The sequence below is a fragment of the Neolamprologus brichardi genome, chromosome 16 (genome assembly GCF_056152115.1).
Source record: "Neolamprologus brichardi isolate AB-2024 chromosome 16, ASM5615211v1, whole genome shotgun sequence".
NCBI lineage: Eukaryota > Metazoa > Chordata > Actinopteri > Cichliformes > Cichlidae > Neolamprologus > Neolamprologus brichardi.
Genome location: NC_142119.1, coordinates 12,241,278 through 12,256,121, shown reverse-complemented (window position 1 = coordinate 12,256,121; position 14,844 = coordinate 12,241,278). Strand labels below are relative to the sequence as shown.

At 40.0% G+C, this 14,844-nt stretch overlaps 2 protein-coding genes across 4 annotated transcripts; both read left to right on the top strand.

Moving 5' to 3' along the window:
- Positions 1-109: 109 nt before the first annotated feature.
- On the top strand, positions 110-3,129 carry fundc1 (FUN14 domain containing 1). The gene is made up of 5 exons (XM_006805967.2): positions 110-212; positions 683-833; positions 1,989-2,064; positions 2,151-2,279; positions 2,383-3,129. Exons 1-5 carry the CDS (start codon positions 143-145, stop codon positions 2,458-2,460), a joined length of 504 nt encoding a protein of 167 aa, XP_006806030.1. The 5' UTR covers positions 110-142; the 3' UTR covers positions 2,461-3,129.
- A 708-nt stretch (positions 3,130-3,837) lies between these two features.
- efhc2 (EF-hand domain (C-terminal) containing 2) lies at positions 3,838-14,633 on the top strand. 3 transcript variants are annotated; one of them, XM_006805968.3, is made up of 16 exons: positions 3,838-3,976; positions 4,225-4,413; positions 4,632-4,782; positions 5,846-6,069; positions 6,210-6,461; positions 7,130-7,237; positions 8,280-8,418; positions 9,121-9,286; positions 9,408-9,550; positions 9,686-9,882; positions 9,989-10,122; positions 10,878-11,072; positions 11,930-12,022; positions 13,102-13,201; positions 13,765-13,849; positions 14,433-14,521. In XM_006805968.3, the coding sequence occupies exons 1-16, from the start codon at positions 3,935-3,937 to the stop codon at positions 14,435-14,437; spliced, it is 2,223 nt and encodes a 740-aa protein (XP_006806031.2). In that variant the 5' UTR covers positions 3,838-3,934; the 3' UTR covers positions 14,438-14,521. The 3 variants fall into 3 exon arrangements, with proteins under 3 accessions (XP_006806031.2, XP_006806032.2, XP_087685781.1); XM_006805969.3 differs by lacking the exon at positions 13,765-13,849 and having other exon boundaries at positions 14,433-14,633; XM_087829655.1 differs by lacking the exons at positions 3,838-3,976; positions 14,433-14,521 and having other exon boundaries at positions 4,159-4,413; positions 13,765-13,896.
- Positions 14,634-14,844: the final 211 nt, after the last annotated feature.

Here is a 14,844-nt window from a genome sequence, read left to right as displayed (position 1 = left end):
ATCTCCAAATGTTTCATAAGAAACAAAAACATGTATTATTATTATTATTATTATTATTATTATTATTATTATTACATAACGTATAACATTGCAGTATATGTAGGCCTGCCCATGTCTCGGTTTCTTTTTCACTGTCAAATCTATGCAAATGACGCCGGACGTGAAAGCAGCTGAGGACAGACCAGTGCACTCCAAAATGGCGAATAGCAAGGGTAAGGAGGCCTGTAAAGTTATTGCATGTTATTCGGATCCAGGACGGTCTCGACACCGTGGGTGCATTTAGTAACGTTCGTGTTGCTGCTAAGAAGACTTGACGCCGTTTTCCCGTTTCCTCTGTAGCGCTGACTCTGTCCTGGGCCGCACCATTTACAGCTAACATTAACTTTTCACCTGTTAGCTTTAGTTATGTAGTCATGCTAAGTTATTGTTAGGCCCAGGAATTTTAGTAAGTTGTAATGGAGCCCGTAATGAAACTATTGTTATCTGCCTCTGTCATGATAAATCTTGTTAAGTAAAAAAGCAGGAAACTACTACAATTGATCGTTGAGTAATGGATAATAACGTCCAGAATCGTGTGTTGATTTTGTAGCATTAATATAACTGTGCTTGTAAGGCTTCTCGCTGCTGCATTCATTGTTATTTCATGCTAGCTGTCTTTTATTTTTCCTTGTATGTACACAAGTGGAAGATGAGATTTACGACAAGGTCGTGGATCTGACAGAATACGCTAAACGTCAGCGATGGTGGAACCGCCTTTTCGGAAAGAATTCCGGCCCCATAGCTGAAAAATACTCTGTGGCCACACAGATTGCAATAGGTGGAGTGAGTGGATGGTAAATATTCTCATTAAAATTATGCTGCCTTTAGCGTAGTAAATATGAATGGCTGAGAAACGCCCCAACGCAAAATGAGAAAATCTCATGATTTAGATGGTTATAAATTGCTGTGTCTCATCTTGTTTACAGTATATCTTCTGTTGGCTGATTGGACACGGATGTCTTTATTTCTGTACTGTGCAAAAATCTCTAGCCACCTCACATTCCCTTTTCCTAGGAAAATATGAAATGTGTGCAGACATTATTTGAAACATGCAAACATATATGCCATACAGTATATAAGCAAAACTGAGTTTATACAATACTCATGACCTTTTAAGTGATCATGGTCATGAGTATTCTTCAACAGCCTGAAGTCTCCTCAGAAAGCTTCCGTCTAATTCCTTTAAGCACTCTTCAAAAATAGTTCTTCAAAGTTCTCCTTTGAATGCTGTTTGTTCCATTCTTTGTCATGATGATCTCACACTGCTTCAGTAATGTTGAGGTCCAGGCTTTGCACAATCGGTGGCTGACAGTGTTCCACTGTGTTTTTTGTTGGGGGGGGTATCCAGGTATGCCTTTAGCAGCGTGTATGGCAGCAGTTTCATTCTTTAGTTTCAGTTTCCAAATCAGACACTTTAGAGATGACATTGGGTGGTGGATCAAAGAACATTTTCTGTGCTCATGAATTTATTACTTTTGACAAGTGATTTACAATCCAGTTCTTGTGTCATTTGGCATACCTCAAAACTTCAGAAAAGAGCATCAGAAGGGCTAGAGAGCTACTGCTCAAGGCCGCTTTAAAAAATGACCAAGAGGCCTGGCTCCTTGGAAGCAAAATATAAAGAAATGAGGAGTAGCTCAAAATGTTTTGTACAGTATTGTATTACATATAGTGCATGCTCATCTTGCTGTTCACGTGTTACTGTAGCAGAGAGACAAAATTGTATTTTGCCATCACTTAAGAAAACAAATTTCACACTCCCAACTTTATAACTCTGCAGTTAAGGTATCTTGCAAACAATGTCTTAGTTGCACTTTATCAGTGGAACCTTTCACATCATGCAAACCTTATGACAGTGAATGGCCACCTTACAATGGTCATTGTTAGGCTAACTTGTGTCATTATTATTGTTAGATCAGCTACTATGCTCTCTTTTCAATTTGCCTTAGGTGTGCAGGTTACCTCTTCCAGAAGGTTGGAAAAGTTGCTGCTACCGCAGTGGGGGGAGGTCTTCTGCTTTTACAGGTATTATTGCATCGCCCTGCATAAATATGTGCAGGTTAAGCTTTTCAACACATTGACATTGTTTTCATGAATCTCTCTTTCTTCAGGTAGCTAACAACAGTGGCTATATCCAAGTGGACTGGAAGCGAGTAGAGAAGGATGTCAACAAAGCTAAGAAGCAGTTAAAGAAGGGAACAGATCAGGCAGTCCCTGAGCTCAACACATTTGTTGAGAAGGTAATTTTTTTGTGAGTAGTCTGGTTCATGAGAGATCATTTTCACCCTCCCATTAAAACGAAAAAGTGACTATGTCATATGAAATATGGTTTGTGTCTTTCAGTCCAGAGAGTTTGTGAAGAAAAACATTGTCGTCACAAGTGGCTTCATCGGAGGATTCCTGCTCGGCCTGGCATCTTAGGACCTACCGAATGAGAAGAGTTATTGGGGGTTTTTTGTGTTATGTTTCTGATGTTATAAAAATCTATAGGGGATAATTATAAGTCTTTGCTGAAAAGTTCTCAAGTGTTTTAACAGCAAGTGACCAACAGATACCAGTTTAGCTTGGAGCTCTGTGTTTTTACTTAAGCTGCATTGCAAACCCCTCTGTTTATAACACCATACTTGCAAGTATTGTTGATATAGACATGGGACTTATTTATTAGCCCAGAATGGCCCTCTTGAAACACTCCAGTTTTAACGCCAAATAATAATACATATCATGTAAATTAAATCAAAAAAGGAAACCCAGCAGAATGTTTCTGTTATTATGTATTTATTAAAAAAACGGGACAGTGTTCCAGAAGGAAAGATTTCCCATTGTGGTTGTGCACAGTTGGGGCAAATAGATTTCAGTTCACCTACACCCGGCAGCGGATGCATGTCTTTAGGGTATTCCATCAGTGCCACTGTTAATTTTTATATTTTGGTTCAACACATTATAATCAATCATCTTCAAAGTAAAAACTGGGTTACACCAGTCTTTGCGGTCTCTGTTTTTTATGATCTATTATGTTTAGCATCGCTTTGGGTACTGAAGGCTGTGGTCTGACTATTATGTAAGTAAATAAAAATAAAGAAATATGTTTAATTGTGTCTAATTTAATTTACAGTGCAGTTTATTTAACTGTACGGATGAAGAAACCTAGTCTCAGATGCCTTTGAAGTCTGTTAGTACACATTCATCCATGCTTTGGTTTACTTTCACTTGGATTTTGTAAAATGTTTTAGTTTGCACATATAATTAGAAACAAAAATGAGCTGCTGCTCTGGCCATTTATTTTTGTATGCCCTACAAGCATAATAGTTTACAGTTTATAAGGAAACAGGATGTGTTATAATGTATTCTTAAGTCCAAGTTTAATTTTTGCAGGATGTGTGTGGCATACATTAAATTATAATTTCTTAGGTAGACACAGAGGGCTTTTAGATGCCGTAAAAGTTCAAGCAAGAATTGTTTCCAAATCATCAGAATGTACAGTAAACGCTAAACAGCAAGGTATTATTTACAGGGATACTTACTTAATTAGCTTAGTAGTGGTGGTTATATTATGCCAACTCTGATACTATTTGTAAACTTTAATATATAAATAGTACATAAGTACACAGTTTATGCTCTGTTGCACTTTTTAACTTGTAGGAAAAATAATGTGTTTATAAATTCTTTTTTATTTAATTGGCTATGTTAGCATCAAAATATACGATGAACAGCAATAATTTGAATATTGTTATGAAAATAAAAATATTTCATTGGTTCTTTTTGTTGCTAAGAGACGTGTTCCCAAAAGACATTTCCATGGTAACAGACCAATAACAGACCAATAACAGACCGTTGGAACTTCGGGGCCGCTGAGTTTCATGGAGAAAGTAATCCAACAGTTATAAGTATTACCACCATGGCTTTACCGTTTCTGCCAGGGAACTCTCCCAATGAAAGAGTAAGTTTACGACACTTCTATGTTTCTCGCAAATTACTGAGTTTCGTTAGCAGGCGACTTCCTTAGCTAGAAACTAACCCCAGGTCGCCTGTTAGCTAGAGAGCACTTAAGCTCAGATAACAGTGGTTGTACGAGTGAGGTATGCTGTTTAGAAAGCGCTTTGAGTACTCAGGCATATAAGAACCAGTCTATTTAACATGTTTTTAATAGAAAGTGCTCAGATATACTTTCTCCTTTCTGTACCACAGCTGGGGAAGGAGAGATTCCACAAATCCCAACATTTTGACTATTCCAGTGGAGTCCCTATGCTGGTTGGGTCTGAGAAGCCAGGCATTGGAGGAGAACATTTAGTTGGTCAGGAGATTAAACCAAAGTACTCCGTCTATCCCATAGGAAGTGGTACCGGTTTACCACCATGGGTAACCTTTGACAAACAGGTGAATAATAGAAACTGATTTTAATTCTCCACTCAGACAGACATGGTATAGCTTTATGTTATTTTTTATGTCTGTTATTAAGGTTTAAAGCTTCCAATAGCTTGTGTTACTCATTCAAGTAAAAAAAAATTGAAGCCTGTTATTTTTTAAAGCCTGTCATCATTTTGCATTTGTCATTTGAGTAATTGTAGCCACAAAATATCACTTTGTCCTTCTAGGTTCTGTGCTTTGATGCATACTTCCAGGAGACTGTACCTGAGGCTCAGTCTGAGACGTACAGAATCAGAAAGTGTAAGATCTACTTCTTCCTGGAAGACGATACCATACAGGTTGTGGAGCCGGAGTACAAGAACAGTGGCATTCCCCAAGGTGTCTGTGATATAACAGGAAATATCTTGAGAATATATTTAAATAATTGAGGCTGTAAATAATTACAGCCTCAATAAATAAATAAACAATGAGACACTATGCAAAATGTAAATGGAAACAGAATAAAATGAGTTGCAAATCTGATAAACTCACATATTACTCATAATAAAAACTTGTAACATTTTTAAGAAAAAAATAAGGTCACTTTTGAATTTGATGGGAGGAAGATGAAGAAGAAGAGAAGGCAGAAGAAAAGCTGTTATAGAATTCTACCTGTGAAAGTTGTTATAGAGGCAGTATGTGGTTTAGCAGTGTTTTGCAAGTATACAAGGCCTTCCCTGAAGACATCATCTGGATGGGTGCATATGTTGCTCTAAAACCTGTATATGCATTTCAGCAATGATTGCACCTTTCCAGATGTACACACTGCCAATTCCATAGTCATTAATGCACCCTCATATCATCAGAGACGCAGGTTTCTGAAGTGAGGCTGATCAACCTGTATGGTTCCTCTCATCTTTAGTCCCAAGGACACTGTGAAGAAATAAAAAATCAAATATTGCATTTTAATTCGTCTGACTGCAGATGCAGTCTACTTTGCCTCTCTAAATTTTAAATGAGTGTTTGCTCAGAGAAGATGGTGGCGTTGTTCACATACAGCTTCTTCTCTGCATGATTGAGCTTTAACCGTTTCTGCCAACCATTTGTGGACAGTGAACAGTGATTTCTGGAAGCGTTCCTGAGCTGATGCAGCGATTTCCATGATAAAACCATGCCTGTATTAGATGCCTTCGGGGTGGCGATGATCATGGGCATCCAGCATTGATTTTCAGCTTTGTGTCTTGCAAAAAGACATTTCTCCAGACAAATATGGGTTTATGAGTTTGTCAGTGATTGCATTCTGTTTTAATTTACATTCTATACAGCGTCCCAACTCTTTTGGAGTTGGGTTTGGATTTTTGTTCATCTTCTGCTCTTTCCCAAGTGGCCCAAAAATCTGCAATATGATGAGAGTTTCCAGACCCATTTGTTACCAATTCTGTGTTGGTGATCCCTGTCATAGGAACACTCATTCGTCGCCACCGTATCCCACTGCCTCCTCCAAATGAAGGCCAGTTCTACAACCTGTTTCATTTCAACATCAACCAACAGATGAAGCTGTACTCTCGCACATTCACTGTGACTGACTGTGACTCTTTCACAAGGAACTTTCTGACAAAACTTGGGGTGCATGTAAATAACCCTACAACTGTACCTGAGGACCCCTACAGCAGCCTCCGGGAACAGGTGGGCATCCGAAAGACATTTTTTGTTGTTTGTATTTTATTTTAACTCATATAACTCTGTCGAAATATATTTTAATCCTCCTTTATTTATTTTTTTTAAAGAAAGTTATAGTGAATAATCTATTTGTTTCACGCTCTCAGCTCACAAAGAGTATGCAGCCACTTCGGCCATATGAGAGACATGATACGCTGAAGCAGTTCTTGGACCATGACCGCAAAGTCCTGCGCTTCTACTGCTTCTGGGATGACTCACAGAGCATTTATGTTGACATGCGGGAGCTCATACTGCACTACTTCCTGGTTGATGACACCATAGAGATCCGGGAGGTATTCCCCCCAAATTCTGGCAGAGACAAAGTGAACAAATTTCTTCGTCGCTGCAGACTACCTAAGGTAGGTAAGGCAGCGTGATAAGAGCACGATAACAGCTGTCGAGAAATGAGAGAGTAAGGGAAAAAAGCACAGGCCGGGTTATACAAAAGGATAAATAAGGGCTTTTTTGAGCTTTAAGTTTTGCTATTTCGTTGTTTTTGTTAACATTTAAAGATGGTTACTCCTAACCTAAAGGCTTGCAGTGTCCCTCTTTCTGGTTGTGTTGCTTCTTTTCGTCTTCCTGCTTTCATGGAGACCTCATTCACTCTGACAGGACTGCTTTAGCACCCAGTTTCCCTCAAGCATGTAGGCTTTCTCCTCCAGTTACTGACTGACCAAGCTTAATTCATCCTGAAGGACATCCAGGCATCAATCATGTCAGTGTATAACTATGTGTTTTCAGTCCAGTAACGTTGTTTGCTCCGATGCCTTTTTATTAAATGTCAGCCTTAAAGGTTGAGCGGACTTTGCCATCCAGTGGGAAATCACTGTGTCCTTAACGACAGATCTCGTTTCCTTCTTCAGTCTTATTTTGTTGATCTGCTTCTCCCTCTCTCTTTCAGTCTTTTGTCCGTTTTTTTATTTCTCTTACCAGTTGTGTGCATGCAGAATGGTATTTACTTATAAAGAATAATTTTTGTTTAACAGTTTCTGTATTTTTCCTGTCCGCACTTGTTTCCCTTTTGCAGCATGTTCCAGCCAAAGTCAAGCAGCCTGGAGAGATAACAGACCGCACGGTGCTCAACGTGCTCACCTCCAGTACTATGGGAAACCGCTACATACTGGACAGCCTCAAAGTATGTCCTGTCTCAGCCACGCTCACACTACAAACATGCTAACGGGATGTTATTTGAGAGGTCACCGAGAGGCTAGGCAGTTAGCGAGATTTTCGTGAATCTCAGAGGTTAAACCTAAAACGAGCTATTAAGACACTCGATTAGAGTTAGAGGATAAAATATGCGTCGAATTACAATCCAGTAATCCAGTCATGGGGAAGGCCACTTCCTTTTTCAGTTAATACAATACTGTGTAAACCTCTTGTGTCACTCCTCATTTCCTCCATTTTTTGCTAGGAAATTGGGAAATAGAGGCAATTTATTGAAACATGTGTGTACATATGTGGAAATACAATATATAAGGCAAAAACAGAGGTTGTACAAGACCTTGAAAGTCAAAGTATGACCACCTTTATACTTCACAGTCTGAACTCTCTTAGGTGGGTTTTCTTCTAATTTCTTTAACTATCCTTTAGGAATAGCTCTTCTTTGGATGTTGGCTGCTTTTTGTTCTGTTCTCTGTGAAGATGATGCCACACTGCTAAAATGATTCTGCTGAGGCCAGTCCATGACTGATAATGTTCCATTGTGTGTTTCTCTATTCAGATATGCTTTTACTGCATTGGCAGTGTCATGCTGAAAAAGAAACTGTTGCTAATCAAACACAGATTATGTTTGACCACACTTTTCTGTATTAAATAATAATTCCATCAATTTTCAGTGTTGCCTGTATGCAACCATCAGTCTAATCAGAAATAAAAGGTTTCCTGAGTTTGACCCAAAATAAGGTTTTAAAATGCTTCCACAGAGCGTTAATCTTATTCCATTATTTTTGCTGATATAATTTCTGCTGTGGATTTTAGTTCAGGATTCTTCGATCACCATGTCCCACTCTTACAATGTCCCGGTATCCACTCAGCACCAGGCTCTTAATAGATATAACCATCCAATTCATGTGTGTTTAAGTAATTCAATTCAACAAGTAAGATTCTATATGAGTTTTTTTTTTTTTTTTTTTGTTTACTCATGTCATTATCTCCATTATTTCCATTCTCACCTGCAGACCGGAGCTGTCCACGAGGAATTCTACAAGGACTGTGATTTAATCATAGGTGGGGAAGTGAATGTGTGGGGCAGGAGAGTAATCCTCGCTGACTGTGATGACTTCACCAAACACTACTACCGCGCCAAATACGGCATAGGTACGGTAAACACTAATGAAGTGCTGTTGATTTCTTTATTTCTGTATTACTAAAAATGTTTCCATTGTTTCTTTGGACAGGATTGTCAACTGAAAAAAACATTTAATTGCATTAAGTATACACCTATGGAATAAATGATGTAAGAAAATGCTTACAGTGACATATTTTTTCCTGGGGATTTTCACTTGTGTCTTGCATTGCATTAATCTGAACACTTGGGGGCAGTAAGAGCAAGCATCTGCCAAATCCGTCTTTCTTGTGGAGGTTATTCCTGAATCCAATGGTACAGGATAGATTTGCTTGGATAATGAAGTCTTTCTGGCTATAGCTAGCGCTTATTGCTTGATGCTTATTAGAAAAACAGAAAGTGTTCAACACCACTGATGAACTGACAAAAGACACGTGGGCCTCCAGTTAAAGTTAAAGGCACTTACTCCCCAGCAGGGAAAAACCTTATAGTGTATCCTTGCTCACTGCCACCCTGGGCAGGTTTTGGGGGCTTGCTGCATTAGTCACAGTAGGAAACAAAATAGAGGCCCCACTGACAGGTCACTGTGATGGAAGTGTCCCTTCTTGCTCTGAGTAGTCAGGGGTCAGCTCAGGGATAGATTACCTGTTTTGTTGTGATCATTTAAGCTCTCCTCCTGGGTTTATTTTCTTCTTTTAAATGTTTTGTCTCTTCTTTCTTCTGCTTCCTCTTAGAGGACTTCACCCCGTTGCAGTACAAAGCTCCGCCAGCCCCTAAGCCCCCGAGACCTGTGCCCCCCTACAACGGCTTTGGCTCAGAGGAGGACTCGCTGAGCTTCTGCCAGCGCCTCCTGCCCAAGCCACCACGGAAAGACTTCCAGAAATTTATGGAGAAAGACAGGTTCGATGAGTTTAAGTCACAGTCACAATCAAATTAGTGAAAGGTTTTTAGCTCTACTCTATCTCTCACTCTATGTGTGTTAGTGCTAGCCCCGAACTCTACTGTGAGCCTGTCTCCACAGGTATGGCTTGGACAGTAAAATGCTGAATTTCCAAGCTAAGATGATTACAGCTGATCCAGTTGACAGAGAGCGGGTCTTCATCATCTCCTTCTACCTCTCCAATGACACCATCAGTGTGTTTGAACGCCCACAGAAGAACTCAGGTAAAAACTTTCCGTCCTCATTTGCAACAGAGACACTCGTAGGACCTGAGATACAAATCGATGACCCTCATGGTTCGGATACATGTAGTTAAGTATTACCGATGCTTTCTTTCTACACTCTGTCCCATGTTGTAGGTGTTCTTGGTGGTAAGTTTCTGGAGCGCGGTCGTGTAAAGAAGCCAGGCCAGGAGCTGTTTAAGAGTCAGCTGTCTCAGTACTTTACAGCTCAGGATCTGTATGTGGGAGCTACCCTCTGCCTTAACAGCATCAACTTCCAGCTTCTGGATGCTGATGAATACACATTCAAGTACATGGAGCAGCATGCTGAGGAGGTAAGGAGGAAAAATAAGAAATCTGCACAAGCTGGTTTTAGTTTTTTGCCTCGGGGGCATGAAGCTTAAGTGCTATTAAGCATGTTTTCTGTGTTACCCTTTAAAGTTTCCCAGAGCCAACATGGGCATCATCATTAGCAAACTAAGGTCCCTTCCGGAGGAGAAACAGTGTGAGATCAGGAAGTTTCTGACTCTCAGTGACCCCAGCAACACTGGCTTCATCCCCTTTGAGTCGATAAGGTACAGTAATGAAGCAAAAACACTTGCAGTTTAATCTCTTGCCCGCAAGTGTTGAAGTACGTGATCAATGTATTCAGTTCTCCAAGGTGAAATTACTGCCAGCACCTCCTGTTAGCAGAGTGTGGTAACTTGGACGAGACCGAGAGAAGGGTTCTAGTTCCCAACCATAAAGTGATGAAAAGGACAGTTAATCACTACATATGTGGAGTTTAAATAGTGATTTACTGGAGACTAATTTGTTCCTGTCCAATTCTAGGGATGTAAATGTAATAAGTGACACATGAAATAAAAGAGAAATCCTGTGCACAGTATATTAAGGGTGTTTTCACATCTGCAGGGTTTAGTCAGTTTAAATCAAATTCTAAGTCGAACTCTCTTTGTTTTATGGAAAATGGAGAATAAAACAGTTAGTATGGGCCAGCTATAAATTGAATGTAAGTTCTCCATGTTATCCACTCAGCGAGAACATAACCTCAACCTCTTTCCTCTATTTACTTTTGTTGCTCCAGACACATCTGACCAATAAGCATACTACACGTTCTCACTTATTTTGTAGCGACACATTTTGGTTCACTTGGAGTTCCCCTTCAAGTTTTATCTGGTAACCAGAAACCAAATCTTCAAGTTTACAGACTCATGAGCTGATTTGGACCAGAGTAAGTGAACTGTAGGTGTGAAAACAACCTTAAAGGATTGTGAGATGTGGGTTAGTTCATTTGTCATCAGTTTTTGTGTATTATTTTCTCCCCACATAGGAGCCTGCTGCTGGGACTGGACTGCAATCTGTCTGAGCATGAGGTGCTGGTGCTGGGCCGGTGTTTCTCAGAGCGTGAGCAGACCCAGGTGGACGTGGGCTTGATGCTGGCTGTGGCCCAGGACTTCCTCAAGAAGAAGGCCTTTGAAGAATTCCCTAAAATGGCCAGAGCATTCGCGGATCACGATAGACACAAGTAAGGCAAAATACTATTGCAACATAAACACAGACACACAGAAAAACACACAGGCAGATAGCGTCACAACAAGGCATCAATCGTGCAGCCTGTGGCCCCATACCTCAGAGCAACGATTAGTTCCAGCAATGCGATAGCGGAGCATGGGAACCAGATGGATCCTTAAGACCTGTTTAGCCCAGTGCGCACGCGCACACACACACGCACACACGCACACACACACACACACACACACACACACACACACAGTCTCCTGAGTCTACTATGTGTGTTTCTCATTGTCTGTCACCTTCATTTTGTTTTTGTGCATAAAATCACATATTTAATGCGCACACACTGCTCATCCATTTGATAGAACCTTTAACCCACTTTTGCTGATTTGTTTATGTGACACAAGTGTAGACACCCTTGATAGGCATCAACTTGTTCATCAGCGTCCCTGTAATAAGGAAGGCATGACAAGAATGGCGCCTCTGGACTCGCGGTCATTACTGTGGAGAATAAGTGTTCTTGCAGGACAGACATCCTCTGTTTTACACACATTGTCCAAATACGATATCACTTTAAAACGTTTTCCACTAGCACTGAATTTATGTCAGTCCTTATGGGAATTACATGTACTTTATGTTAAACTAACAACAAAGGCCAGCTCGTGTTGCTGCTGATGGCACATTGTCTCTGATGTAATGTACTGGCCTCTAACCAACATGTTTTGTTTTGCTTTTTTTCTTTGAGCCTTTCTCAAATGTCTCTACAAACAGCAGGCTCACAGCCAATGCAAGTCTGAACTCTAGCTGCAGCTCTTGGCTCTACCATATGTTGGATATGTTGTGCGCTTGTTTTTTTTTCTTCTTTAGGACACAACGTCTCTCCACAAAAGCGATAAGGACCATTTGTAAAGCTTTCCACCTTCCCGTGCCCAACAGCCTGCTCGAAGGTCTTCTAAGCAAGTAAGAGCCCACAAATCAGTTTAGAGTAGAGCAGTTCAAGGTCCCCTCAAAAATGTCAGAACATTTTCAGAAGGCTTTTCAGAAAGATTTCTTTTCACCGAGGTGAAGTGCAGTCCGCAGTCTGTGCCCAGGATTGTTCTTGTCATACAAAAAAAAAAAATCTCTACCGAACTGAAAACCACAAAAATTAAGAAATGGTGCCTTGTTACAATCTTTCCAGGGACATATCTTATAAATATTTAAAAGTGTGTTCTGACCAGAGTTGTTTTTTTTAATTGAACTTGAAATGTTGGTTTCTATTTTTAGTTGGTTTCCAGTGTGCGTTTGATTTTTTTGTTTCAGCTTGATTTATTTAGTTTCAGTGTTTAGACTCAGTTTAGTTTTTATTTGTTTCATTTGTTATTATTTGTGTTGGGGATATTTGACTGGGTAAGAAATATAAGACATCAAGTAGACATCCCAATCACGATCCGCACTAACATCTCCTGATGGTTGAGAAAACTACATTTTAAAAATCTTAAAGACAATTTCTACATATTTTATTGGCTGCTTTTGTCAGCCCAGAATATTGTTTGGTAGTTTCTGTTTTCTCTGAAGTCTATATTGTTTATTTTTATTCCACATTAAAAAAAAAATCATACTTGGCTTTACAGTTGTGGTTACAAGTTGCGAAGAAAAGTTTTGAAGTAGTGCAGATACAGTGCAGAAATATGGGTTACACTTGGCCCAGGTGGTGTGAATACAGTCCAATATGCATCCATGCAAACTGAAAATATTTCACCTTTCAACAAAAAATGTATGAAAGCCACAGAGATTCTGTCTCAGACTGGATTTTCCAGAAGCCACAGACAAACAGAAAGTACATGATTATTGTAGCACCTTTGGGGCAGCTGGAACTGGAAGAATAAGCAAAAATTGCAGGGGACTGATAGTTAATGTGTAATTCCATCTGTGAGTTATTTTTGGAAAGGAAGCAATTCTTAAATTTTAGTTTGCAAAATGGTTCAATAAGATCCAGCGCCTGTGACCATGAAGCACAAAAAAAACAGTTTCTCAAGTGGATGGCATCTTTTATTCAGGTTTGCAGATGGAGATGAGATTGACTACCATGCCTTCCTTGCTGGTATTAACTGGTTAGAGCACCCTGCTCCACCCGTGATGCCTGAAGACACCTTAAAGGTGAGAAAAAGCAGTAACTATAAAGAAAATAAAGCAAGAAGAAAGAGTCAATTCAGTGAGAGACAGTAAGTGATTTCACAGCATGTGCACAGCTTTTTTAAATAGGGGTAACTGAAAATGAGTTTACGTTCTCCTCTAACCTGCAATCACTCAGTGGATGAGTGAGCCAAAGGCAGAATCAAGTGAGCGGAAAGGAACAGTCATCGGATAAGAAGACAATCTGTGTGTGTGTGTGTGTGTGTGTGTGTGTGTGTGTGTGTGTGTGTGTGTGTAAGGCAAGTGTCTTGAGAGAGACATACATACAGAGGTGGTCAAAAAGAAGTAGCTCTTCTCTTCTTCTCTCTTTTACTTGTATCTTTCCTGTGTAAAACAAATTCGGCATGCTACGCTACAGCCAAATCTAAGCAGAAACAGGTGAGCAGGAGAGATATTCACCAGACTTGCGTGAATAGAACAAGAGTGAAGGAATCTGTGTATGTGCTCACGGTGTGTGTGTGTGTGTGTATGTGTATACTGACACTGTGCTTAATTTATTCTCCATTTTCCTCTGCCATGGTTTCCAGCTGCTTTTTTCCTCGCCGGCTTCTAAGCCCAAACTCATTGCTCAGTCTCTGCTCAACTACTCTGCCGTCCTAAAAAAGCTCCAAGGTAAACCAAAAATGGCCACTGCACCTTTTTAACATTTTTTAAGGTGTCAAGAACAACAGGAATGTCACGTTGGCAGGTCCAGACAAACTAACTTCTCCTTGGGTGCCTTTTTGGTATTTGCTGCATTCCAACTCACTGTTTAGCATTGCTGATTTTCTTATTGCCTCTGCTGTTATCATTCTTTTGTTCTGTTCATTTTACTTTATCTTGGAAACAATTCAAAAAAAAAGTGGAAAGTGCTAAATGGCACTTTTGTAAGCAGGATTTTCCTTTGTTTCCTAGGGTTTAATCAGTATAATGGAGGTAAAAGACAGCCCTCAGTTTTGTTAAGGTTTTGAAATAGCCCTTTTTGCTACACTCTGAAATGTTTCATTTGTGCAAAAGTGCATAGTCAAGTCATAGTGCAGAGTCAAGCAAATAAAAGAACAATAAAGGAGAGCTTTATCACAGAAAAGCACAAACAGTCACAGAGGAGAGAAAGAAATAGTAAAATAAAGCTGGACACCAGAATTATCAGTTATTTACAAAACTAAGTATTTGAATCTGCTCAAAGTAACGTGTGTGTTCCTGTTCCTGTTTCCAGTTTGAAGTCGATGTGGGGTTTGATGGTGGCCGAGCAGCCGTGAAAAACATCAACTACTCTGCCTTCCTGCAGGATGCATTCAGCTTGCCCTCAAACAGCAGTGACACCTCAGCATAGACACATACCCTTACCTCATGGACACAAACACACACACACACACACTGCTCATTCCTCAATTAAAGGACATGGTACATCACATAACCAGCCTCTTGTGTTTTCATAATGGGTCACAGTGAAGATGTGTAAAACCACAGGAGAGGTGGTATGCGTGCGTGCGTGTGTGTGTGTGTGTGTGTGTGTGTGTGTGTGTGTGTGTGTGTGTGTGTGTGTGTGTACAGTTTGGCAGCAGTGGTTAAAGCGCAAAGCTCAAACAATTGAATTAACTGGAAAATTGGTGCTTTAGGGGAGAGAA